This window comes from Olea europaea, chromosome 21 (assembly GCF_002742605.1).
Source record: "Olea europaea var. sylvestris chromosome 21, O_europaea_v1, whole genome shotgun sequence".
NCBI classification, from domain to species: Eukaryota; Viridiplantae; Streptophyta; class Magnoliopsida; order Lamiales; family Oleaceae; genus Olea; species Olea europaea.
In genome coordinates, this window is record NC_036257.1 from 474,696 (window position 1) to 500,033 (window position 25,338).

At 35.0% G+C, this 25,338-nt stretch overlaps 3 protein-coding genes across 4 annotated transcripts; all 3 read right to left on the bottom strand.

The window, feature by feature from the left end:
- Window positions 1-795: 795 nt before the first annotated feature.
- Window positions 796-12,800, bottom strand: LOC111371011. The gene is made up of 24 exons (XM_022992941.1): window positions 12,394-12,800; window positions 11,953-12,138; window positions 11,639-11,809; window positions 11,303-11,380; window positions 11,199-11,213; window positions 10,781-10,890; window positions 10,248-10,637; window positions 10,092-10,158; window positions 9,851-9,997; window positions 9,560-9,707; window positions 9,400-9,455; window positions 9,201-9,278; window positions 9,081-9,095; window positions 8,558-8,645; window positions 8,129-8,232; window positions 7,849-7,881; window positions 7,528-7,658; window positions 5,912-5,951; window positions 5,465-5,525; window positions 5,290-5,375; window positions 4,081-4,458; window positions 2,435-2,743; window positions 1,504-1,704; window positions 796-1,276 (listed from the first exon to the last, which is right to left on the bottom strand). Exons 1-24 carry the CDS (start codon window positions 12,754-12,756, stop codon window positions 1,016-1,018), a joined length of 3,516 nt encoding a protein of 1,171 aa, XP_022848709.1. The 5' UTR covers window positions 12,757-12,800; the 3' UTR covers window positions 796-1,015.
- Window positions 7,368-12,846, bottom strand: LOC111370350 (threonine--tRNA ligase, chloroplastic/mitochondrial 2-like). Of its 2 annotated transcripts, XM_022992019.1 has the most exons (4): window positions 12,794-12,846; window positions 10,292-10,691; window positions 9,851-9,997; window positions 7,368-9,707 (listed from the first exon to the last, which is right to left on the bottom strand). In XM_022992019.1, the coding sequence occupies exons 2-4, from the start codon at window positions 10,652-10,654 to the stop codon at window positions 9,534-9,536; spliced, it is 684 nt and encodes a 227-aa protein (XP_022847787.1). In that variant the 5' UTR covers window positions 10,655-10,691; window positions 12,794-12,846; the 3' UTR covers window positions 7,368-9,533. The 2 variants fall into 2 exon arrangements, with proteins under 2 accessions (XP_022847787.1, XP_022847786.1); XM_022992018.1 differs by lacking the exon at window positions 12,794-12,846 and having other exon boundaries at window positions 9,519-9,707; window positions 9,851-10,036; window positions 10,292-10,678.
- A 9,417-nt stretch (window positions 12,847-22,263) lies between these two features.
- On the bottom strand, window positions 22,264-22,983 carry LOC111371012. The gene is made up of 3 exons (XM_022992942.1): window positions 22,942-22,983; window positions 22,608-22,746; window positions 22,264-22,562 (listed from the first exon to the last, which is right to left on the bottom strand). The coding sequence occupies exons 1-3, from the start codon at window positions 22,981-22,983 to the stop codon at window positions 22,264-22,266; spliced, it is 480 nt and encodes a 159-aa protein (XP_022848710.1).
- Between the last annotated feature and the right edge of the window lie 2,355 nt (window positions 22,984-25,338).

Below are 25,338 nucleotides of genomic sequence, written 5' to 3' on the forward strand. Positions count from 1 at the left end.
ACTCACCACCTTTTGAAATTTCAATTCTTCCTATCACCCCAGTAAATGTCCATCCCCCATTTGCAAATGGATCTGAGTTTTTTTGTTTTGTTTTGTGAGATTGGTTGTTTGCGGCGGGTAATCTATCATTAAATTTATAGTGAAAACTAAAAATTACAAATATATTTTGAGAATAAAAAAAGATTAAAAGTAAATATGAAATCAGTAAATATGTGAATTTAGACCATGTGATTTTATTTATTTATTTATTTATTTTTGACACTGAGTTGAAACAAATTATTACAATTAATATGTGCGAATGGTCGTTAAAACGGAAAGTATTACTGAAATATTTTCAAATATAACTCGAATAAAATTGTTCAAAAATGATTCTCTTACATGATAATAAATTATAAATATGTCACGCAGGGGGAAAAAACTTGTTTAACTAGAGCATGTTTCAAAGTATCCATCGTTTTCTAAAAACTCGAGAAGTTTGAATTTTCAAAAGGTATCCATCCTTTTCTAAGGCATTACCAAGACACCTTAAAACTTTTGTTTGTAAATCTATCTTTGGTGTTTCCCAAGTCGATCATAGTCCCAAAATAACATTTTCTACTATTTTTAGTGTCGATTGGATTACTAAAACTCTCACAGTATGTTTAGGAGTGGCTTATCTTGGTGTCCAAAGCATCACTCTCAACTATCGGAGAATGGCTATATCAGCTAAATGAAATATATATGTTGGTGAATAATCAATTTACATGAGCTAGCTGCTACTTTATTGTGATAATCAGTCAATTGCTCAGAACAAAGTGACAAGATGGACAACTAAGTTGCGAAATTTGCTCATAAAAGGATTTAGAGTTGATGGAGAGTGTTGAAAATCATAACAAATGAATAAGAATATGTGTGTAAAATAATCATTTAGAATATTCTTTTAAGACCTAATCTAATTAGCTTAATATGTGTGTGAGCTCATGCAGAGAGAGTGGAATACCATACCTGTTTATTTCTTGATTTTGGATGTTCATTTTCAGAAGAATGTTCCGTTTTCAATTGCATGCTTCATTTTGCTGATAAAATCATCAATGTCCATGCAACCCAATTCTCCACCAAACCTGGATCTTACTGTTACGGTCTGTGTTTCAACCTCTTTTGGCCCCACCACTGCCATCAATGGGATCTTTAGCTTTTCCGAGGTTCTTATAAGCTTCGGTAGGCGCTCACCACTGCATACTTCACTGCGAATACCGTGGCCTTTCAGTCTCCTGTTCACCTCATTGCAGAACTCAAGCTGTAAATCATACGCAGTGACAAATCAGCATGCAATATCCCAAGAATCGGACAAACTTTTGTTGATAACTACTATATTTTAGGGTAAAATTATACAACTACTCGCATTTTTCAAAGGCTTTGCAAATCCATATGATGGTGAAACACAGTAATGTCGACCTGGTAATTTTCTAGTTTTATGACATTAGAATCAAAACTTGTGAGAGAAAATAAAAGCTATTTTGTTACCTGTGTGTCGGTGACAGGTAAAATTCGAGCTTGAATTGGAGAAAGCCATAACGGGAAATCTCCAGTGTAATGCTCTATCAGAACTCCAAAGAATCGCTCCAAGGATCCAAGAATGGCTCTGTGAATCATGATTGGTCGCTTCTTTTCTTGATTTGAGTCAACATAAGTAATGTCAAAGCGCTGAGGCAAGTTAAAATCAACCTGTACAATATATCATGTAACAATTAAAGGATTGGAAAAAAATTAATTTGTCGTATTGTCGTACAAATTATGAAATATTTCACCATGGTCCCAACCTACTGTTCAAGTAGCAAGTTGGTTGCCAACATTAAAAATAGATCAATTTGGTCGCCAAGCTTAAAAGTAGATCAAGGTGGTTCTGAACCTTTCATTATACTAGACCCCACAGTAAGAGCAAGTTGGTCTTCAACCTTCGATTATATTAAAGCATGTCTAAGAAGTGTTTATAAATGGTTTAAACTACTAATAAATAAGAAATGAATATTGGATAAGTGGGTAGTACTTGTGGATCCCTAAACAACTTATAAACATGAGCCAAATATAAGTTAAGTCCCAATTAAAAAAGCCATAGCCATGAAAGTCACGTGACGAGTTTATAGAAATTTGGATGGTTTCCATCAGTAAGGAATAATTGCTTGACTATAATGAAAAGTTAAGGATCAAGTTGCTAACTTGCTACTCGAGTAATAGGATGAGGACCAATGATGCAATTCTCATCAAAAATTATATACAGCTTACAGTTTGTTCATCAGAGACAAAATTGTTGGATTTTGACATCTTATATTAATTTTAACTCTAGTAGCATGGACCAGGAACAACAAATGACGGAGGAAGACCACAGAAAAGGTGGGGAAGACGGCTTTACTTCCAATCAAGGTCCTTGTGAACACAACAGGATACTCAGAAATACCTGTATGGTTGAGCATTGCCACTTTCTTCCAAGAGCATCCTCTATTTTGAGATCAATTTTGGGTCCATAGAATGCACCGCCACCTTTGTCAATCTGATAACTCCACCCTTTGTCATTTAAAGCATCCTTGAGAGCAGATGTTGCTTTCTCCCATATGTCATCACCTCCTACAGCTTTCTCTGGCCTAGTCGAGAGGTTAACTTCATATTTGTCAAACCCAAATTTTAGCAGCATTTCCTCCGTGAGATCCAGGACCCCCCTGATTTCATCTTTGATTTGATCATCTAAACAGAATATATGGGCATCATCCTGTAAAATTATTGTCAAGGTTCAACAAATATAAAATGCATCTAGGTTTGTCCAGTTCTTGATGAAAACTAAGGAAAAAAAGACTGAAACACGCGGAATCATCCTCCTCAATGCAAATCAAATTCACCAGCAAGAAAGCTGTCCTTGGTCAAAACTTGATCCTTGTCAAGGACGAATGGTCTTGTAGGTATTATAGTCACTTTATGAAGGATCTAGTTGACTTCTTAAGTAATATGCAGGACAGAGGTGGCAAAATCAACCTAAACAATCAGCCTGCCTGATTACACCATCAAATGAGAAAGTTGGGTCATTAAAAATCAGAGATGGATGGAGGAAATGTAGAGAGGATAATTTCAATATCACTTAAATTCAAATCAATAATCTAGATATTGAAAATTCCTACTCCTCATTATACTTGGTCCATATAAAAATTGGATGGATACCGGAAACACTAGAAATTATCTTGACTTAATAATTTGGAAAAAATCGCGATAATTTTCTCCAAAATAAGTGCATAATTTTGTTAAGTCCTTAATAAAATGTTCATCATTGGTTTCATGAGCCAAATGCCTGTTGGAAATGGGGGTTTTAGTACAGGTTGAGTGCAGTGGCAAGTGGGTTCCCCAGCAAAGATGTCATACTTTGCCACCACAATTATTAACTATGGAAAAGGTGAACATTGGCTGTTGCAATATTTGCGATGGATTGCAAACAACTAAAACCTTGTTTTCGAGACATCCTGTGTGATTGAACATTATGCAAGAGTAAAAGGGGTACCACTAGTTTTTTTCCAAAATGGTGGCACTTCAAATTAGCCAATCGGTTAATGCCAAATTTGAGAACTCATACACCACAGAGTGGAGTTCTAGCATAAGAATATTAGTGAAACATGTTAGGTGGGAATGTGAAAGCAATGGGTTTCATATGACTTGGGTTGACAAGGAGAAAGGTCACTTGGATTCACATTCCCAATTCAGTTTTATCAATCCAATTTCTACCTACCCAAATCCAACCCAACTGGCTAATCCATCTCCCTTAACCATCGGCATGGACTTCTCCTTGAGTAGCTCAATTTATAGTCTGCGATAGTTGATACAAAAATCGCATCATGTTCTGCAAAACAAGCATTCCTGTCCTTTTTATCCTTTGCACACGTGTTCTTTTATGCTAACAGAAAAAAGCTTGAATCTGCAATGCATTGAGAAAGTAAAATATGACCACAAACCTATCCTTGTGCATGAAAGGGTTTAATGTCATTACTGAATTGCTGGTCGGAAAGAGCATCAAAAGGATAAACATAATAATTAATAATGTCAACATGAGCAAATGAAAATCACCTGGGTAAATCCTCTCACTCGGAAAAGGCCATGTAAACTTCCAGACAATTCGTATCTATATACCGTTCCAAGCTCTGCAACCCGGATTGGGAAATCTCTATAAGAATGTAGCTTCCTTTTGTAAACCAATATATGATAAGGGCAATTCATTGGTCGAAGCTGATAAAGTTCTTCCTCAATCTCCATTTGGTCAAACATGTTCTCTTTGTAGAAGTCCAGATGACCACTAATCTTCCAAAGATCTGCTTTAGCCACATGTGGAGTATACAGCAGATCATAACCATGTTGTATGTGCATCTTTTTCCAGGCATCTTCAATTATATGCCTCATAATAGCACCCTTGGGATGCCAGAACACTAACCCTCCACCAGCTTCATCCTGCAGGACTCAGAATGTTATTTTTCAAATATCTCAGAAACTGTTAAAGAAACAGGGAAGCTCAGATGAATGATAGCAATGCAAACTTATCACTACTCTACAACTTGAAAAAGCTAGTATTCACCCCTTCTCAATATCTGTTGACCTACCCTTCTATCGATATACCAAAATTGAGTGTTCATTGTTTCTAAGTTATGGTACAATTTTGTTTATTTATTTAAAATCATGCTTAGGAAGTGTTCTACAAACGGTTTTAATTATAAATTGATAGAAATAAGTGGTGGATAAGTGGATACTACTTGTGGGTTCCTCAAAATGTGTGAATAAAAATTGGTTTGAGTGTTTAAAAACAGTTTATGAACATGAGTCAAACATAGGCTTAATGTCCCTTATGACAACCATTCATAATGAAGTCCAAAAAAATACTTGACCAGATCTAAAGAGGCTCTCATTAACAAAAGCAATGCAATGAAATGCATGACAAATTAGAAGAGGGAGCGGGTTGACTAAAACAAATATAATTAACCCAAAATTATTAAAATATTATAAGCACTCATTTGTATTACTTAAAAGATTTCACCTCCAAAACTCAAACATAGACAGAGTTTGATTTTATTGAAAAATAAAAAAGTATAAAAATGAAAAGTAATATATAAATGCAATAATTCTAAAGAATGTAAATTGACATTTCCCTAGCGTGTCTGCTTCCTGCTTTGCAAAAGAACTAGCTTCTGTTATAGGCTTCTTCAATTCTGTACTTCTCTTCTTCCTCTGCCTACCTACACCACATCTATGGTGTCACCGCTACTTCACTCACACTAAAGTTCTGACTATTAATATGTCCTGGTAAACATCACTGCTATACTCACAACTCCATTGCTGCATCTTATTGGCAGATTTGCCATCAGCAGAAGGGACTAGATAGGCCGGATTGGTTTATTCGTTATGAGATAATTTGGGGTTATCAACAAAATTCAGTCAATATGTGCAATATGTATGGAAAAACCAGAAGCTAGAAAAGCTTCTTCTTTTATGAACAGTACGTGGTTTGCTTCAAGCTCCAGCTTCTAGTTTTATTTAGAAATTTTGTAGAGTGAATCAAGCAGGAATCCTCTTCTCTCTGCAGCCAGAAGCTATTTCTGTTTCAACGAAGCAATTGGACATACTTAAATATGTTTTCTACAGCTTTATTTCAGATACGTACGTGTCCGACACCCATAAGTCTCTGAATTTCCAATATCTAAATTGTTAATAGGCATGAATCAACAGATTAATAGTCTTAAACAGGCCTGAATTTCTACATCACAAATTATCATGAATCGCCGCATTGTATTGTTGCAAGTGAATTATTGTCACTGATCTTCACCACTTTGGTAGTCGAGAGTGATGCAGAACATGCTGAACGATTTTATGATTAGCCCAAAATTGTAATAATCAAAGACATAATGCTGACCTCTGAATCTGTTCCTCTAAATGTCATTAGATTCCGTGGACTTAAAGAAATGGGAAGGCATTTCATGGGGTACAAAACACTGCGTTGTACTGTTGCATTGTACATTTTGAGGCTTACGTCTTGAGTCCAACCTCACATAAGTCTTCCAGTTAACGTCTCAAACCTTACTCCTTAAGTGACATTTGTGAGGCTTATGCCTCAAGGCTGTCTCATGACAACAAATGTGGTCATGCCATCGTACTTTCTTTTCTGGACATTTTATTACAAGCATCAACTTTTTAGGCCATTTTTTAAAATCTAGAATGATTTACTAATGTTTTATTTACTTTTTTCTAACTAATTAGACACCATAGCTAGTGGAGGATGATAGCAAAACAAGAGAAGAAAAGATAGTTGTGAAGAGGATGATTACATAATCAAATTATTTTAATGTTTTTTTAAAAGAACCTGTTAGTAGTGATATTCTAAGAAGCATAGATACTTTTAAATTTAAGAGTACCCTGTTGGATACATATTCAAGCTTGGATACGCTTTGATACTCTCTAATTCGTACCAAATACATGTAGATTTTTTATTTTTTTTTGGTTCTAATTTTTCTTTACGTATTGGACACGTTATGACACATGCTTTTATTTAGTAGATAACTAATGTTATTATCAATAAATTATTGAAAATATATAATATTTATTAATTAATAATTTCAAAGAAAGTAAACATTTTTTAAAATAATTAATAACTACATGGTTTATACTAAGAATCTGTTTGACAAACATAATTTTGAAACTCTTTTTCTACATACTCATTTTCAACTACACATTCACGCAATACAATATTTTGCACATAAACCCAAAATTTTTCTCTACTTTCTTAACCACACATTCTCCTTAAAATCACTATTTAAAACTCTATTCTCCACAAATAATGGTTGTCAAACAAAGGCTTCATATTAGAAATATATACAGTACTAAATAGTTGGCAATCATAATTTTAAATTAATTGATAACTAGAATTTTATTATCAAAAATTTAACAAATAGCATTAAATCTTTTAATACATATAAAACCATTTTAATAGTTGACAACTATAGTTTTATAATTGAAAATAGATAATAATCATAATAGGACTTTTAATACATGCAAAATTTTGTTAGTAATCAACAACTATAACTTTATTACTGAAAATAGATAATGGTATTAAAACTTCTAATAAAAGTATCCATGTAGTCTAATTTTTTCTAAACAAGGCTATATCTAAATACCCGTATTATATCATATTCGAATTATGTATCCGAATCCATGCTTCTTAGATGATGATTTAGGAGACTCGTGGTCGTTCATACTTGTAGTAGATTAAAACATAGGTTGCTCATCTACTTTATGGTTGTTAGCAAGTTAAACTTCTAATTCTGTTAATTTGTTTTACTATGGATTTCTAAACATGGTTTATNAATAGGAAATTCCAGTGTTAGTTGTAGATAAGCTCGCTGGCAGGATTTTTAGAGAGATCCAGCAGCGAGAAAGTTCAAAAAAAATTTTTGCTCCTCTCAGCCATCACAAGAAGGGACAATTCTGGGTAAGTTTTCAGCGTTGAATCGAAAGGAGATAGTCAGGGAGTACATGAGGCAATTTGAGGTACTTGCAGCTCCATTGCCGGCAAGTTCTGAAGCAATGATAGAAGGCAGAGTTATTAGTGGGCTGAAACCAGTCATTAGGGCTGAAGTCATGATGCAAAGCCTTAAGGGTTTAAGCTAAGATATAGAGATAGCCCAACAAGAGAAGGCCTGCATAATTTCAATCAAACCAGCTGAAGTTGGAGTGGACTTAAATAAAATAAAGATAAATGGCCCAAAAACTATGTGCAGTCCTAAAAATAATCTAATTACTCCAATTTTAAGGCCCAGTTACGCTAAACTGCTGCAATCAAGGAAATGATTATACCATCGGTGGAGGGAGAAGAACACAATTGGGCATCTGTTAAGGTTCCATTGAGAAGAACAAAATCAACAACTCTTTATTGAAATAAGATTGAAGTACAGAACCGTATTAAAAAAAAAGGAAGCCTACAGAAGGCTGTAAACCAATAATGACTCCTTCTCTCACTTTCTAATTGCCTGCCTACTAGTTCTCCCTACCCTCTTATTTATAAGCCTCTAGGTAACAACCTCTGTTTGTGTAACTAATTCAGTTGCTAGTGTTCCCGCCCATCTGCTCCCTCCACCTTCTTAGATCTTCTAGAATATATGTGGATGACGGGGGGTCTATCAGCATCATCGTAAAAATAAAGGGCTGCAGGATGCGAAAAGGAAATTGTTAAGGGGATACCTGAAGGAGATGTACAACGAGCAACAATACAATCACATTTACAGTGGCGTTGATGGAATTTCGAATTTTGAAGTTGAACCACACTTCTACCGTGAGGACAAGGTGGCTTATGAGGCAGCAGGTAACGATAGGTATTCAGTCAGATTGCAAGGATACAACCAATATAGGGGCAGCCAAGTCATCAACTATTCCATAGTGTCTACTTAGTTAGGAGAAGGGTAAAATTGTAACAGTATTATAGTAGGGAAATGCCAATACATGTGAAGGGGAGGGGAATGTAGGATTCATTCAAGTACTGATTTTCTGTTAGGAAAGGGGGAGAGACCGGGCCTTGCTAAAAGCCTTGGAATTTGTCTTTTGCTTGAGTTCAAGTAAATCACCTTCTTAAACACCTTTTTGATTTCTTCAGTCAACTAGAGTGATAATTTACAGCAGTGAAGCCAACATTGAAGCTGAGTAAAGAGGGGTACTATCAAAATGTTTCTGTTGAAACTTCTTTCTGGTGAAGTCATTAGACATAATGAAGCAGCTAGCAGGGAACTTCAAATTAACAAAATCCCAACATCAAAAAATATCATCCATCCTTATCCCAAAAAAATCATCTTAGAAACCTCAAAATTTTACATTAACTTGACCCCAGTAAGGTTGTTCACTTTAATCCAATACGGCGGGTAAGCACTTCCAAGTTAGAAAAGAGGCGAAGGGAAAACTCCAGCTTGGAAATGCAAATATATCTTCTTCTTCTTTAGCATATACCTCCTCTAGATGACTCCAGCTTGCACCCCATAACCATGTTTTTGAAATTTACTTCGACCCATTTGTTACTATGCAGTGATTATCATACGTACTTGAAACTCCTCATCCTACAAGCAACAATGACTACAAGCAACAATGACTCTTATTCACGTTCTAGATCACATATTATTCTCCATCTACATGGGTCCATAAGTTTCTGGACAGCCTGTGACCTCTTTAATAGCCTCATCAACCACACAAGCCATAAGCGCACACGTGCTCATACACACTACCTTCTTTTGTGCAGGCATCTATAGTCCACCAAATCACTCAACTCATCATGAAGAAAAGTTGGCCATTTAGAACAGATGAACTAAAACATAAACGACCAGTTTTGGAAAATATAACTAGCCAAGGTATCATATGGTTCACATGGTAGTTTCTTTCATATCTAGACTCCAACATTATAAAATCAATTAGATAAGTATCTGACAAATAGTGAAACAGTTGGCAACGAAGATAAGCTCGAAATCTGGTGGTGCAATAGTTACAAAACACACTTTCTTTTATAAAAGAAATAGCAAGTGTGTACCTATATGATAGATTGTGATAGGATCCTCTTTGATGCTTTCCAAAATCTCCATCTTGTACGGCTCATTAACAGCCATTATTCTTCTCTGGGCTTCATCTCTGCTAACTTCTTCTCGTACCAAAGGTAAATTTCGACCAATGATGCGATCCTGCAGATGATTCAACAAATAAATTCTGTACCCAAAAACTGTAGGCCAATGAATATTTCCCCAATTTATAACCCCAATGATTTAGTAAAAAGCAAGAAAATTAAGGACTATCAATTGCACAAAAGAAGACAGAGTAAGCTCACCATTTCCTTCTTAATTCTCTTAAGGTCCTTATCCGTCAAAGGCTCCATATCAAAGTCATAATAAAAGCCATTCTCAATCCACGGACCAATGGTCACTTTTGCATCTGGATAAAGCTTTTGCACAGCCATGGCCATTACATGAGCACACTGAACAGAAAAATGAATATGTTGGCTTCTACAATCTACCTACAAACTTCAAACAGAAAAATACTCCTTTTCAATCCACTCCAAATTCACTTACGGACAAATTATAGCCAAGTATGAATCTCTGAAGCCTAATATTACTACAGAGTCTAAGTTTGCAATAACTATAATTTCAAGCAAAATTGATAAATATAGATTAAGAAAGAAAATGAGAAAAATTGACAAAACCCATGAAATTTGAAGCAAAAATTGCATCAGTACAACACAAGCCCTCAATGGATGCTCCTTTGGTATTACCGTGTGGCGAATCCTGAGGAGTCCCTCAGACGATTCATTAGTGGGTAGAACAATTTTTCCATTCTGTGCTTCACCATATTTTTCTTCTTCCTCCGAAATAGTGGCTGTTTCAGTAAAATTGGTGGCCACCGCAGAGATATTCGCGTTGGATACCCCACAAATCCTATTTCCATAGCGGGGATTACGGGAGTTACAAGATGGGTATAGAGCAAATAGATTGAAATGGCGCTTAGCGATAATGGAAGAAAACGTAGTGTTGAAATTGGGAGAGAAATTCGAGAGTTTGGATGGAAAAGCAAAGAAACAGTGCCAGTGCTTAGATAAAGATACCGCCATTGCTGTATTCCTGTGAAGAGCAAACATAGTTGGATATTTGGGTTTTACTGATTTTCTTGTCTAGCCTTGGAATTTGTCTTTTGCTTGAGTTCAAGTAAATCACCTTCTTAAACACCTTTTTGATTTCTTCAGTCAACTAGAGTGATAATTTACAGCAGTGAAGCCAACATTGAAGCTGAGTAAAGAGGGGTACTATCAAAATGTTTCTGTTGAAACTTCTTTCTGGTGAAGTCATTAGACATAATGAAGCAGCTAGCAGGGAACTTCAAATTAACAAAATCCCAACATCAAAAAATATCATCCATCCTTATCCCAAAAAAATCATCTTAGAAACCTCAAAATTTTACATTAACTTGACCCCAGTAAGGTTGTTCACTTTAATCCAATACGGCGGGTAAGCACTTCCAAGTTAGAAAAGAGGCGAAGGGAAAACTCCAGCTTGGAAATGCAAATATATCTTCTTCTTCTTTAGCATATACCTCCTCTAGATGACTCCAGCTTGCACCCCATAACCATGTTTTTGAAATTTACTTCGACCCATTTGTTACTATGCAGTGATTATCATACGTACTTGAAACTCCTCATCCTACAAGCAACAATGACTCTTATTCACGTTCTAGATCACATATTATTCTCCATCTACATGGGTCCATAAGTTTCTGGACAGCCTGTGACCTCTTTAATAGCCTCATCAACCACACAAGCCATAAGCGCACACGTGCTCATACACACTACCTTCTTTTGTGCAGGCATCTATAGTCCACCAAATCACTCAACTCATCATGAAGAAAAGTTGGCCATTTAGAACAGATGAACTAAAACATAAACGACCAGTTTTGGAAAATATAACTAGCCAAGGTATCATATGGTTCACATGGTAGTTTCTTTCATATCTAGACTCCAACATTATAAAATCAATTAGATAAGTATCTGACAAATAGTGAAACAGTTGGCAACGAAGATAAGCTCGAAATCTGGTGGTGCAATAGTTACAAAACACACTTTCTTTTATAAAAGAAATAGCAAGTGTGTACCTATATGATAGATTGTGATAGGATCCTCTTTGATGCTTTCCAAAATCTCCATCTTGTACGGCTCATTAACAGCCATTATTCTTCTCTGGGCTTCATCTCTGCTAACTTCTTCTCGTACCAAAGGTAAATTTCGACCAATGATGCGATCCTGCAGATGATTCAACAAATAAATTCTGTACCCAAAAACTGTAGGCCAATGAATATTTCCCCAATTTATAACCCCAATGATTTAGTAAAAAGCAAGAAAATTAAGGACTATCAATTGCACAAAAGAAGACAGAGTAAGCTCACCATTTCCTTCTTAATTCTCTTAAGGTCCTTATCCGTCAAAGGCTCCATATCAAAGTCATAATAAAAGCCATTCTCAATCCACGGACCAATGGTCACTTTTGCATCTGGATAAAGCTTTTGCACAGCCATGGCCATTACATGAGCACACTGAACAGAAAAATGAATATGTTGGCTTCTACAATCTACCTACAAACTTCAAACAGAAAAATACTCCTTTTCAATCCACTCCAAATTCACTTACGGACAAATTATAGCCAAGTATGAATCTCTGAAGCCTAATATTACTACAGAGTCTAAGTTTGCAATAACTATAATTTCAAGCAAAATTGATAAATATAGATTAAGAAAGAAAATGAGAAAAATTGACAAAACCCATGAAATTTGAAGCAAAAATTGCATCAGTACAACACAAGCCCTCAATGGATGCTCCTTTGGTATTACCGTGTGGCGAATCCTGAGGAGTCCCTCAGACGATTCATTAGTGGGTAGAACAATTTTTCCATTCTGTGCTTCACCATATTTTTCTTCTTCCTCCGAAATAGTGGCTGTTTCAGTAAAATTGGTGGCCACCGCAGAGATATTCGCGTTGGATACCCCACAAATCCTATTTCCATAGCGGGGATTACGGGAGTTACAAGATGGGTATAGAGCAAATAGATTGAAATGGCGCTTAGCGATAATGGAAGAGAACGTAGTGTTGAAATTGGGAGAGAAATTCGAGAGTTTGGATGGAAAAGCAAAGAAACAGTGCCAGTGCTTAGATAAAGATACTGTCATTGCTGTGTTCCTGTGAAGAGCAAACATAGTTGGATATTTGGGTTTTACTGATTTTCTTGTCTACTTCTTGTGGTGGAGGTTTATGATCTAAATCCATCACCATTTCACACAACATGTCCCCATCTGCGAATTAAGCCCGCAGATTTTTGAGTAATTGGAAATCGATTTTTCTCAAGTTTCTTCTAGCTTGACTTAGGACATGCTCGGTACCTTGGGAGAGTTTCTATCAATATTTTTGGGTCATCCAACAATATGTTTGGGTCAAATGACTTTCGATTACAAAATATAATAAATAAATATTATCAAATATTCCAAATATCTCCACCATAAAAAATACCCAAACACCCCTTTCAAGTCAATTAAATTCCTCAATTCATGTGCTAAACGTGTTTTTCCTGTGGTTGCTATCCTAAAATCTTTGTTATTCATTATATTCATCTCCTATCTTCTCCAATATTTTGAACGTTTGAACAAGAATTTTAGTATCTATATTATCTGTATTGAAATATTTACTATATTTGAAGAAAAAAGAAAGGTATTTATAGAAATCTCATTTACATTGGTACTATTATTATTGAATATCGTATGAAATGATATTTTAGTTGATTTTATTTTTGCATTTGGTATATTTTATAATGTACGTAATTATTGAACGATAATGACAGTCCAGCCGTTATCTATAGTGTAGAACGACACTACAATCATTATCTTCCATGTAAAATATCAGTACCACTGTTATTTGTTATAGTCTGTCTGTTATTGATAATATAATGTGGTTACTTTGATAATTTAAATTTGATAACTATTTTCATATTACTTTAATATATACTGAGTAAATTATTTAACTTTTTATTTTATTTACAACTATGTATTTTGTAGAAATGATATTTGTACAGATATGCTATTTTGTTGAGTTTAAAAAGATTGAAAAAGGCATATGGATATGGAATTGTGTAGGAAATGTTGAAGAAAATGTGGATGTTCTATATGTTCCAACTTGCATTTCGTATATAGAGTTGTATAATAAAGTGCAAGAACTTGTTAATGTGAATTTAAAGTTATATGAAATTGAAATGATGTCTTTTACTTCTGGAAGGTCTAAGTTTTCAGCTCCACCACAAAGGATTAACAGTGACATGAAAATGAAGTGCTTTCTTTCTATTTGTAAAAAAATCCTCTTTGCCTGACTATTTTCGACCAATGTTGCAGATGAGTGTAATAGTTTAAGATTGTGGAGTGGAAACTAATGGTGAAGTAAAAAAAAGGGAGATGTGAGCAATCGAAATGAAGTTGAGCAATATAATGGCGATTATGGGAATGATAACATAGATGGAAACTCTGTGGATAAGGATAACTTGCATATAATTTAAGTTAGGTCCGAAAAATAAGATTTCGAAGATAAATCTCCTTCGAGAGATGAAAACAATGTTGATTTTTCCATTCAAGAGGATATTATTAGTACTTCAACACAAGTCATGTGTTCAATTCTTTATAGATCATCAGTTAGGATTCCAGAAAATAAGGATGTACGCGACAATGAACTATTTCCAACTAAAAGTGCTTTGAGATCAAAACTCCGGCTACTTATCGTGATGTACTAATTTGAATTTAAAGTAAAGAAATCAAATAAGAGTGTGTATACAGTCGTTTGTATTGAGAAAATTTTCAATTGGCGTTTACAGACAATGAGCATCGCTGAATATGAGATTTGTCAAATACAAAAATATTCTAGCCATTAAACTTGCTCAATGAGTGTTCGCCGTAGAGATAATAGACATGCTACCTATTTGGCAATTGGAAAACATATAGCTCCCAAGTATCAAAATGCTAACATAGTGTATAAACCAAGAAACATCATCAATGACGTTCGTCGAGAGTTTGGCATAACTATATAATATCAGAAGGCGTATATGGCCAAAGAAATTGCTTACAATGAGGTTTGAGATAACACTGATGATTGAAAGCTGAATAACGACTAACCAAGAGGGGGTGAATTTGTTATCTAAAACATTTTCGAAAATAAAATGCAAATTTAACCAATTTACTAATAAGATAATAAGCAAGTAAGATAACAGAAAATAACAAGAGAAAGGGAAAAGAATGAGCAATTGATAAGTTATGGAGGTTCGATCCAATCAACGATCTATGTCCCTCGTTACCAAACCCTCCATCACGAGCAAGGCCTTTTCCACTATTTTTGATTGACTTATGGTGCAATCCAATCTTTACAACGCTTCCGGTGACTTACAATCAATGAGCACCAATCCTTTTACAACGTTGAGTTTTCCGAGACTTCAACACGACCCACAATAAAAAACAAGAATATGAAAAGTTACAAATGAAAGCTTTAGTCTTAATAAATGATATGAATTCAATTAAGTATCGAGAGAGAAGTAGGTGCAACACTTTAATAAGTTACAAAGAATATATTTCAAATGTTGGTTGAAAAACTTTAATTGAGATAAATGATTTTTACAAGTTTTCATCACTCAAAAAGTTCTTCAAAATAACTTGATTTAATCTTTTAAAGATTGAAAACTAAGGTAGATAAGATCAATAAATGTCCCACTTTAATGCTCGAGAATTGTTGTTGTAAATGAGGTAAAAAGAGGAGTATTTATCGCTTTCAAACGGTAAAAAATCTGTCAATCCAGACACGGGATTATGACATCCGCTTGGGACTGGATGGGTAACTAGCCATTTGAAAAACGGTTAATAAAGTGACTGTTGGAGGTCCTTTCAAACGTCAAGATGGGCACTTTTTCCCTCCGGACATATTTCCTTCGTAATGAATTTTATCCATGTAGTTTATTGAAGGATTTTCTCATTTATATTGTATAGATAGGTATTTTGTAAATATTTATCTTGAAAATCGAGATACTTATCTTTTGAAAATAATTTTATGTAAGTATTGTTCGTTGTGAAAGTGTCTTGTGCATGAAAATTGTTTGAGCTATAATCGATTTGAAATCTTAAAGTGTTTTATATTTACATTTGAGTTCAAAAATGCATCCATAGCAAAAGTCTTCAATCTCTCCTTACAATGCAATTTTTGATGCGAAGGCTTGATTTCCATTTCCACGTTCATCAATTTTCAATCTTGCTTATGTGTTGATCGTTAGGCTCCACAACGTTTGTCCATGTGCGTGATTTTTGATCTCGATTCTTGTGTCTTCATTCTTCCTTAATTTCGCGATAAACACTATCAACACTCAAATTCAATTTGTTAGAATAAAACGCAATTTGTTTGCGATAATCAAAATGAGAAGTCAATCATTAGGTTAACAATGATAGCTATGCAAAGTTACCACTGTATTGTCACATTTTAGAGAGATATAATCCTGGCACATTGACTTTTATTGAAATTGATAATGATGGATTTTCATATATTATTTCATGGCGTTAGGACCAAGCATACATGGATTCCTCTCTTCAATCCGACGGGTAATTTGTGTGGATGGACCATTTTTGAAATCTAAGTACCCATATAAAGTCAAAAAATTATAACTCATGGACTTGGTTCTTTCAAAAGTTGCAACAAATAACTAGTGATACAGACGAGCTAGACTTTATATCTAACCATACAACAAGCATATCAAATCATTTTAGCAACGTCTATCTTAACCCAAGTTATTGACATTGTATATGGCATTTGCAAACTAACTTGAAGAATAAATTTCCTCACATTGATATTGTGTCGATGTTTAGAGCTACCACATAGACATATAGTCTAACAAAATTTGAGATCAGTATGCAAACATTACGCAGTCTACACGAAAAAAATCCAAGGATACTTAAAGGATGATGTTGGCGTGAAGTATTGGTCAAGAGCACATTTCAATGGAATCAGATACAATAGTATGACCACAAATAATGCAGAGTCATTGAACACATTGTTGAGAAGTCTCGAGAATTTCCTATACTTACTTTGATTGAGCATATCAAAGAGAAGATGCAGAGATGATTTCATGATAAATGTGTTGATGTAGAAAAATGTACAAGCTACCTCACCCTGCCTTTGGATGAGAAGATGTACGATAAGTATAATGACTCAAAAGGCTTCGAGGTGAAAGCTCTTAGCCCAGATGAAATGCAAGTGAGTGATGAAATGGAAATTGATTTGGAGAGGAGGACATGCACATATAAGGAATTTGATATGGCCCAATTTCCATGTGCACATGCAATTGCTAGAGTAACGGATGTTGGAAATAACTATTGTAGGTTTTACTCTCCATTTTATAGCACTTCTTATTGGAAACAAGGTTATTCTGAACACACACACACACACACACACATACACACACACACACACACACATTGCCAAATGAGGCAGACTGGAAAATTTCTGATAATGTTCAATCAAGAAATGTGATACGACCATTGACACAAAGAGGAAATGGACATCCACCAAAAAGGAAACAATCAATCGGAGAGGTATGCAAGTCTCGTAAATGTAGTAGGTGTTTGAAAACTGGACATAACTGCTTCACTTGTACAAATTGTGTACCACTCATGAGAGACATAAATGAGAAAGACAAAATGGCACATCTACAGGTTTTTGTGGTTTATGATAGGCTGTTATTGTAATATTGAAAAGGATGGTGGTGTTATGATGCATTGCTTTTGTTGCTCCTTTATTTTCTTTTTAATTACTACTACTTTTTTTAGTCATATTTCTAAGCCACTTCGTTTCTTTTTATCCAAGTCACTTCTTTTTTTGTCCAAGTTGCTTTAATGAAAATAGTAGTTCATTATTCTTGACAACACGAAACAGATTTTCGGAAGTCCACTGAAAATTGCAATTGGGTCGTTGTGATTACAGGTTAGATGGCAAGGCCTAATTGAAAATGAAGCAAATTATTGATGTAAACTATTTAAAATATTTGGAATGATTGATTTTGTCATTATCTCAGCATTGATGAAGCCATAACGACAGATATATATATATTTTTCATAATAAAACATCACTGGTGTCGTTTGAATATTTTTCCTAGAAAATATAGAAATGATATTCAAAAATTAAATATTATTGATTTAATAGCAATTAATTTCAAAATATACATGGTATCGTAACGGCACTAGTGTTGTTCTCATTTTTTCATGTTAATAAAAAATGATCGTATCTCTCAAATTTTGTAAACGACATATCCATCTAACAACTTAAATGAGTTTAACTTATCAAATATTAGGGCCCGAATGGTTCGTGGTTGCTCATATTTGTGTTTATGGACAGAATGACACAAACGTCACTTGTGACGTTCTATTGGTTTCGCCAATATTTTGCTTCTTTTCCACTATATCGACATCATGCACCGGATCCCTTAACTTAAGAGAGTAAAGAATGTTGATTGCGTGAAAAACAACGCTCGAATTTATATAGATTATATATATCCAGTTGATGAAATGACAAGTAGTGCATATTCGTTAGAAAATAAATTAATGAGCGTATCTTGTTCACGAAATTATTTCTTACGATTTAAAATTACCGCAAGTGTACGGTTCGTTAACAAGTAATAAAGTGGATTAAATGAGTCCGAATATCGTCCCACAGAGATTGATTAGTTCAATTTTACCTATCGTCGCCTTAACCGAAACAATAGAAATTCTTGATATTTTCACTAACTAAATTATTATTTAATAACCTACTTATAAATATAACGCCTAAATTAACTAGATTAAATGCGTGATTATAACTAAATGCAAGTTTTATAAAAATATGATAACGAAATGCGTACTAGGATCCCGAATCCCCTTATATCAATCCCTTTTAATCCGAATTTTATAAAATTGACAACACGATTCAATTATGAAGACCAATATTCCTAATTTGTTTAACAATCTCTCTCGAGTAGAATTAAACCTATTTTCACATGCGATCTGACTGTATTTCTATGACGGATGCTAAAATATAAAAATGCATTAAAGATTTATGAATACTTAAAGATCACGTAAAGTACAGCGGTATATTTCTATCCCCTATCGAACTTTACGACAATTAACATAATGTCTAACTTATTTTCCATCTCTCGAGGGTAAAACAAGCCACAAAACTTATACAACTATTGTGCACATAATTGTAGAGAAAATAAAATCCATGCCAATCATTCAATAATTAAAAACATGTTTTAACGTCAAATTAATAAAATTCAAGATTAAGGGTTCATAATATAAGGTTCATCGTAAATCCTAGCACATGAAAATCTAGCCTAACATAATGGAAAATAAAGAAAAACAATAATTAAAACCAAGGAAGAACATCACCCAATTGATTCTTGAAGTGAAATCTTGAATCTTGAAGTGGATTGCCTTGTTTTTGCCTTGTTCTTCCTCTCCCAATCCTCAAAAATTGTGTTTAATCCCCCTTTTTTATGTTTCAGAGTCATCGGGTATTTATTGGGGACGGAATTCGGTCAAGGAAGTCGCCCACAACCTTACTAAATCGTGTTTGAGCCGAATAAGGAAACCTGAGATTTCGTCACATTTTTATACCATGCGACCGCATGGTATAAAGCCATGCTACCGCATGGTTTAGAAGTTTCAGCCCAGATTTTTCCTTGTATTGCCTTGTGCGACCGCAAGGAAGGTCACATGTTTATAGAAATTTTTTCGTCAGACAGCTTTCAGTATTTTGATCATATCTTCCTCTCCCGATATCCGATTGAGATTATTAAAAGTGAATTGGAAAGAGAACTCAAAGATCTACAATTTTCATAGAAATAGGCATTCCCAAATTCGGATGTTTACTATACGAAAATTGGGTCTCAAGTGGAGACTAAAAATCCCAATCATATCCTTTTTGCCTGAAAGTTGATACTTGATAATACTTCAACTATACTTCACCTCTTTGAATCCTTTCCTCATCCGATTGACCTCTAACACTCTTGAATCTTCATTTCATCGCCGTCTCATCTATGGATTATTTACAACTTGGTGGTGGAGCTTTTGTTTTCCTTCATTTTGGTCCTTTTTCGGGTCTTTTCTCCTAAATCACCATGTCCATCAATATTCCCTACAAATCACAAATGAAATGAAATTAAGCCACAATTAAATCATTTTGCTCGTAATTAAGTCATGTTTGTGATCTAAATAAGTGTCCAAAAACACATTTATTAAATCCCCCAAACTTGAACTTTGTTTGTCCTCAAACAAAATAGTGACTTGACTCTCAACAAACATGGCTTAATAGCCTGCCTTGTCTCAGGATCGGAAGTGAGTAATTGACATTAGAAAAAATTTCAATAGTACATGAATAAAATCAACATTTACTAGTTAAATGCACACTTGACGTGGGTGTGTGAACTCATGCCAACATATCAAGCTCATGATTGGTGTAATCCCGACCCCAAGTGGTCATATATGTCCTTACTTCACTCGAGCGACACACAACCCCCCCAAATTTATTCTTTTCACTCAATTATCCCGGGGTTGTGTTTTAAGATTAGAAATTTACATAGCTGTAGTCCTTACCCTCTCGTAGTTTGGATTAATCTCACTATCACAAGTTTACATTTCAACAAGTGAAGGCTCTCCCAAGTTTGATTGCTTCGACACTCAAGATTAAAATAGGTTACTTGCCCGCCTCAAAGATATAGTTTCCTCAACCAAATGTCTAAGGGTTTTTTTTCATGTTATTGTTTCTCTTTTGTTTTTCTCACTTTCCATTTTTTTTATTATACATATCATCTTCTCATTTGCTTTCTATATAACCTCTTAAGCGAGCTTTAGGTCAATAACTCCCAAACTAGCTGGCTTTAGGGCACCAGATTTTAAACCCTTGCAGGCTTATTCACTCAAGTTATAAAGGCTCGATCAAATGACTTTTTATTAACCTCTTTCCCTCTTGCTTTCTATATGACCCTTTTAGCGAGTTTTAGGCCGGTGACTCCCAAGTCAGTTGACCTTAGGGCACCAGATTTTGAAATATCCTTACAGACTTACTTGCTCGAGTCATAAAGGCATGAAAAGAAGTGTTTTATTCTCACAATTTTATTTTATGCCCTTATTGTTCTAGACATTTAGTTTCCAAAACCAACCCCTAATTTAAGATTTTTACCTAATCTTCACCTCACTGGTCTAGGCAATCCACACAATAAAATTCATGCACGGAACCCCTGCTCATCTCAATGCTCCCCTATAATAGCTCAACCATCACCAAACTGTCTTAAGGTAGTTTATGGGTTAATTCAATAGAGGGTTATCATTCTTTTCCTACTTTATGCTCAAAATCCAGTCATTCATCTAACATGTCAAGCATGAATAGCGTGCATAGATAATGTCAAGGGTTGCATCAACAAGCATCAGTTAGTCTAATTAACACCAGATCCAAAGTTTTGCAGTTTAAACAAGTCCAATAATAACATCATAACTAGCAAGGTTATCAAGCCCACACTAGCATGCATGAATTTTTTTTAACGCTTATCATGCATACATTATGCAATAATGGAATACAGATACTGATGAACGTAGATAAAGATTTAAAAGTATGTCACCCCCAAACTTAGTTAATACATTGTCCTCAATGTAAGATTAACGAAAGATTAAAGACATAATTTTGCCCTCATTGTTGAAATAAAGTAGAAGTTCAAATACATATAGTGAGGGACAAAATAAACTGAAAGCACAAGAAATGGGATAACTAGTACTCCCCTGATCAGTATGGAGGTGGTAAAAAATCGGGACCTACAATGCCATATGTGGAGTTGACCTTCTCTTTTCCTGCTGATGTCTTTTTGGCGACATCCTACAAAAGTGCAAAGTCTGTGTATTATCATATGGTGATAATTGATAAACTTGGGTGTGCATGAAGGAATCCATATGACGCACCATTCCCCCAAACTTATTTCAAGGTGCATGTGTACACTGTTGACGTGTAAGATGCATAAATTATATCTCAATATAAAGTTCATATCACAAAAATATGAATCACCAACAAAGTTTAGATCTAATCATACACTTTGTTCAATTTGACCCATGACTGACTAAAACAAGACTTCAACCTTATGACTTGTGCTCAAAGCATTGGGACTGGTGTGGATTGTGCTTAGGCTATTTATTGACGTGCATGGATGAACGATGACCTAAACTAATAAAAATGTTGAAAAATTGAAAAACTCCTAGACTAATGCAAAATGAAATAAATAAAGGGTAGAGATGTTGGGTTGCCTCCCAATCAACGCTATTTTATAATCGATAGCTCGACTTTTGGCATAGGTATTTTATGGCACTTTAAATATGGCTTGGGACGTCTTGCATAGTTTGCTCAATATGGTCTTGTTCCACATTGTAGTTATCCTCCGAATTTCATCCCTGTCTTTCTCCAAGAGATTTGTCATTCTCTCGTCATTCGTATGAAATCCCACATTGAATGCCTTAATCTCCTTTGAATAGATAAGAATGGATGGAGAGTGTACTATACAGGCCTCATGAATGTTTGGTTGTTTCTTCAACTCAAAATTATAGGGGATTCCTATGTTAAGCACTTCAATCTGGAAACAGCTTTCAGGCTCGTTGGGGTATCTCATTGCCTTGAAAACATTAAAAGAGACTTGTTCCTCCCCCAGCCTCAGAGTTAATTGTCCTTGCTGTACATCTATGATGTCGTCCCAATATGATAGGCACGTCCTTGTCTTCTTCCATATCCAAAATCAAGAAGTCTGTTGGGAATATGAGTTTATCCACTTTGACCAATACATCTTCAATAATCCCTCGTGGATGTGTAAGTGATCGATTAGCTAGTTGTAGAGTTAATGTGGTTGCCTTAGGCTCTCCCAATCTTAGTTTCCTGAAAATAGAGAGTGGCATCAAGTTAATACTCGCATTGAGATCATACAATGCTTTATCAAAATAAAGATCACCAATTGTGCAAGGGACAGTGAAACTCCTTGGATCTTTCAGTTTTGGTGAGAGCTTTTTCTGGATTCTGGCAGTGCATTCCTCCGTAAGCATTACTGTCTCATGGTCCTCCAGCTTGCGTTTGTTTGATATAATATCTTTGAAAAACTTCGCATAGCTAGGCATCTGAAATAGTGCATCGGCTAGTGGGATGTTGATATGTAGCTTTTTGAAGACTTCTAGAAATTTTTTGTACTGTTACTTTAATTTTTGCTTCTTCAACCGCCGTGGAAAGGAAATTGGAGGCTCGTATGGGTTGACTGTGACTTTGGCCTTATCCTGTGACTTTTCTGAATTTTCCTTTGGAGTTGATTCCTTTACAACAGTCTCTTCTTCAGCAGGGGAAAATGTCTCTCCAGTCATACCCGATCTCTTGACATGGATTTCAGGCAATTGTACTCCACTTCGAGTTGTAATGGCCTTGGCTTGCTCTTTGGGATTGATTTCTGTATTACTCGGCAAGTTACCTGGCATTCTGCCAGTCAATGCTATGGCCAATTGCCCCATCTGAGTTTCCAAATTTTTGATCGCTGCATTTTGATTTTGAAGTGCAGCTTCAGCTTTCTCCATGAATTTTCCTATCATATCTTCCAATTGAGGCCTATTCTCTTGTTGTTAAAATTGTCCATGTGGCCTATTTTGATTTTGGTTGCTCCAAGAGAAGTTGGGATGCTTCATCCAACTGGAATTGAAAGTTTCTCCATATTGATTGTATTGTTGGCGTTGTCCTCACTGTGCATAGTCTGCTTGCTCAATTCCTTGCATGAGTATCGGGCACTCCGATGTTTTATGCTCAGCTCTTCATTCATCACAGTTGCTCTTCTTAGCTTGTGCTGCCTGTGATATGCTTTCCACCTTGTGATACAAAGAGTCGATTTTTGCAGATATTGCTGAATAAGTATCCACCTCGTAGACACCCAAAGTTTTACTTGGAATCGCCCTCTCAGAAGACCACATGGCTGATGTGGTAGCCATTCTCTCAAATAATTCCAATGCCCCATTAACTGTTCGTGTGGATATTGAGCCATTTGACGCTGAATCCACCATGCTCTTGTGGTATGGAAGTAACCCTGTGTAGAAGAATCGAATTTGGGTCTTTTTATCAAACCCATGTTGAAGGTACTTCCGGAGCATGTTTTTAAATCTGCTCCAAGCTTCGTCAAATGATTCGGTTTCTCCTTGACTAAATACTGATATATCATGTCTCAGCTTCGCTATCTTGGTTGAGGAGAAAAACTTTGTGCAGAATTTGTGTGCCAACTCGTTCCATGTAGTGATACTTGCAACTAGAAGTGAATCCAACCATTCAAGTGCTCTGTCTCGTAGCGTATGTGGAAACAATCTTAGCCTAATAGCGTCGTTCGAAATCCCTTGGTATCTGAAATGTTGACACATATCAAAAAATCGAGATATATGTGTATGTGGATTCTCCTCGGCATTGCCATCAAACTGGTGTCCATTTTGACATAGCCATATCACATTGGTCTTCAACTGGAAATTTGGCTGCCCAAACGATGGATACACTATGCTGGATTGACTTTGAATTACTTGAGGACTCAAGAAATCTCCCAAAATCTCATTTCCTCTGTCCATTGCCTCTCCTTCATTAGCTTGAATAATGGGATTGTTTAGTTCATTAGCCATTTGTACTTGTGCTTCTCAGTTATCTCTTTGTAGTCGATGAAAGGTGCGCTTGATTTCAGGATCGGATGGAATCAATTCTCCTCCAGTTGATCGTGGTATGCAAATCTGAGTAACAAAACCAGTACGAGCACTGAGATTCAAACAATTTAAATAACTAAATACAAATAAAGGATAATAACCTAAAATAAAAATAAAAATAAAATTATACTAGCAAAATAAAAATTGAAGATCGAATTAGTGCATCGAGAAATAAAATTAAATTAAACTCAATCTCCGGCAATGGTGCTAAAAACTTATTCAGAAAATTATTTCTTTCGATTTAAAACTACCGTAAGTGTACGATTCGTTAACAAGTAATAAAGTGGATTAAATGAGTCCGAATATTGTTCCACAGAGATTGATTAATTCAATTTTACCTAGCGTCGCCTTAACCTAAACAATAGAAATTCTTGATATTTTCACTAACTAAATTATGATTTAATAACCTACTTATAAATATAACGTCTAAATTAACTAGATTAAATGCGTGATTATAACTAAATGCAAGTTTTATAAAAATATGATAACGAAATGCATACTAGGATCCCGAATCCTCTTATATCAATCCCCTTTAATCCGAATTTTATAAAATTGAGAATATGATTCAATTGTGAAGATCAATATTCCTAATTTGTTTAACAATCTCTCTCGAGTAGAATTAAACCTATTTTCACATGCGATCCGACTATATTTCTATGACGGATGCTAACATATAAAAATGCATTAAAGATTTATGAATATTTAAAAATCACGTAAAGTATAGAGGTATATTTTTATCCCTTATCGAACTTTACGACAATTAACATAATGTCTAACTTATTTTCCATCTCTCGAGGGTAAAACAAACCACAAAGCTCATACAACTATTGCGCACATAATTGTAGATAAAATAAAATCCATGCCAATTATTCAATAATTAAAAACATGTTTTAACGTCAAATTAATAAAATTCAAGATTAAGGGTTCATCGCAAATTGTAGCATATGAAAATCTAGCCTAACATAATGGAAAATAAAGAAAAACAATAATTAAAAC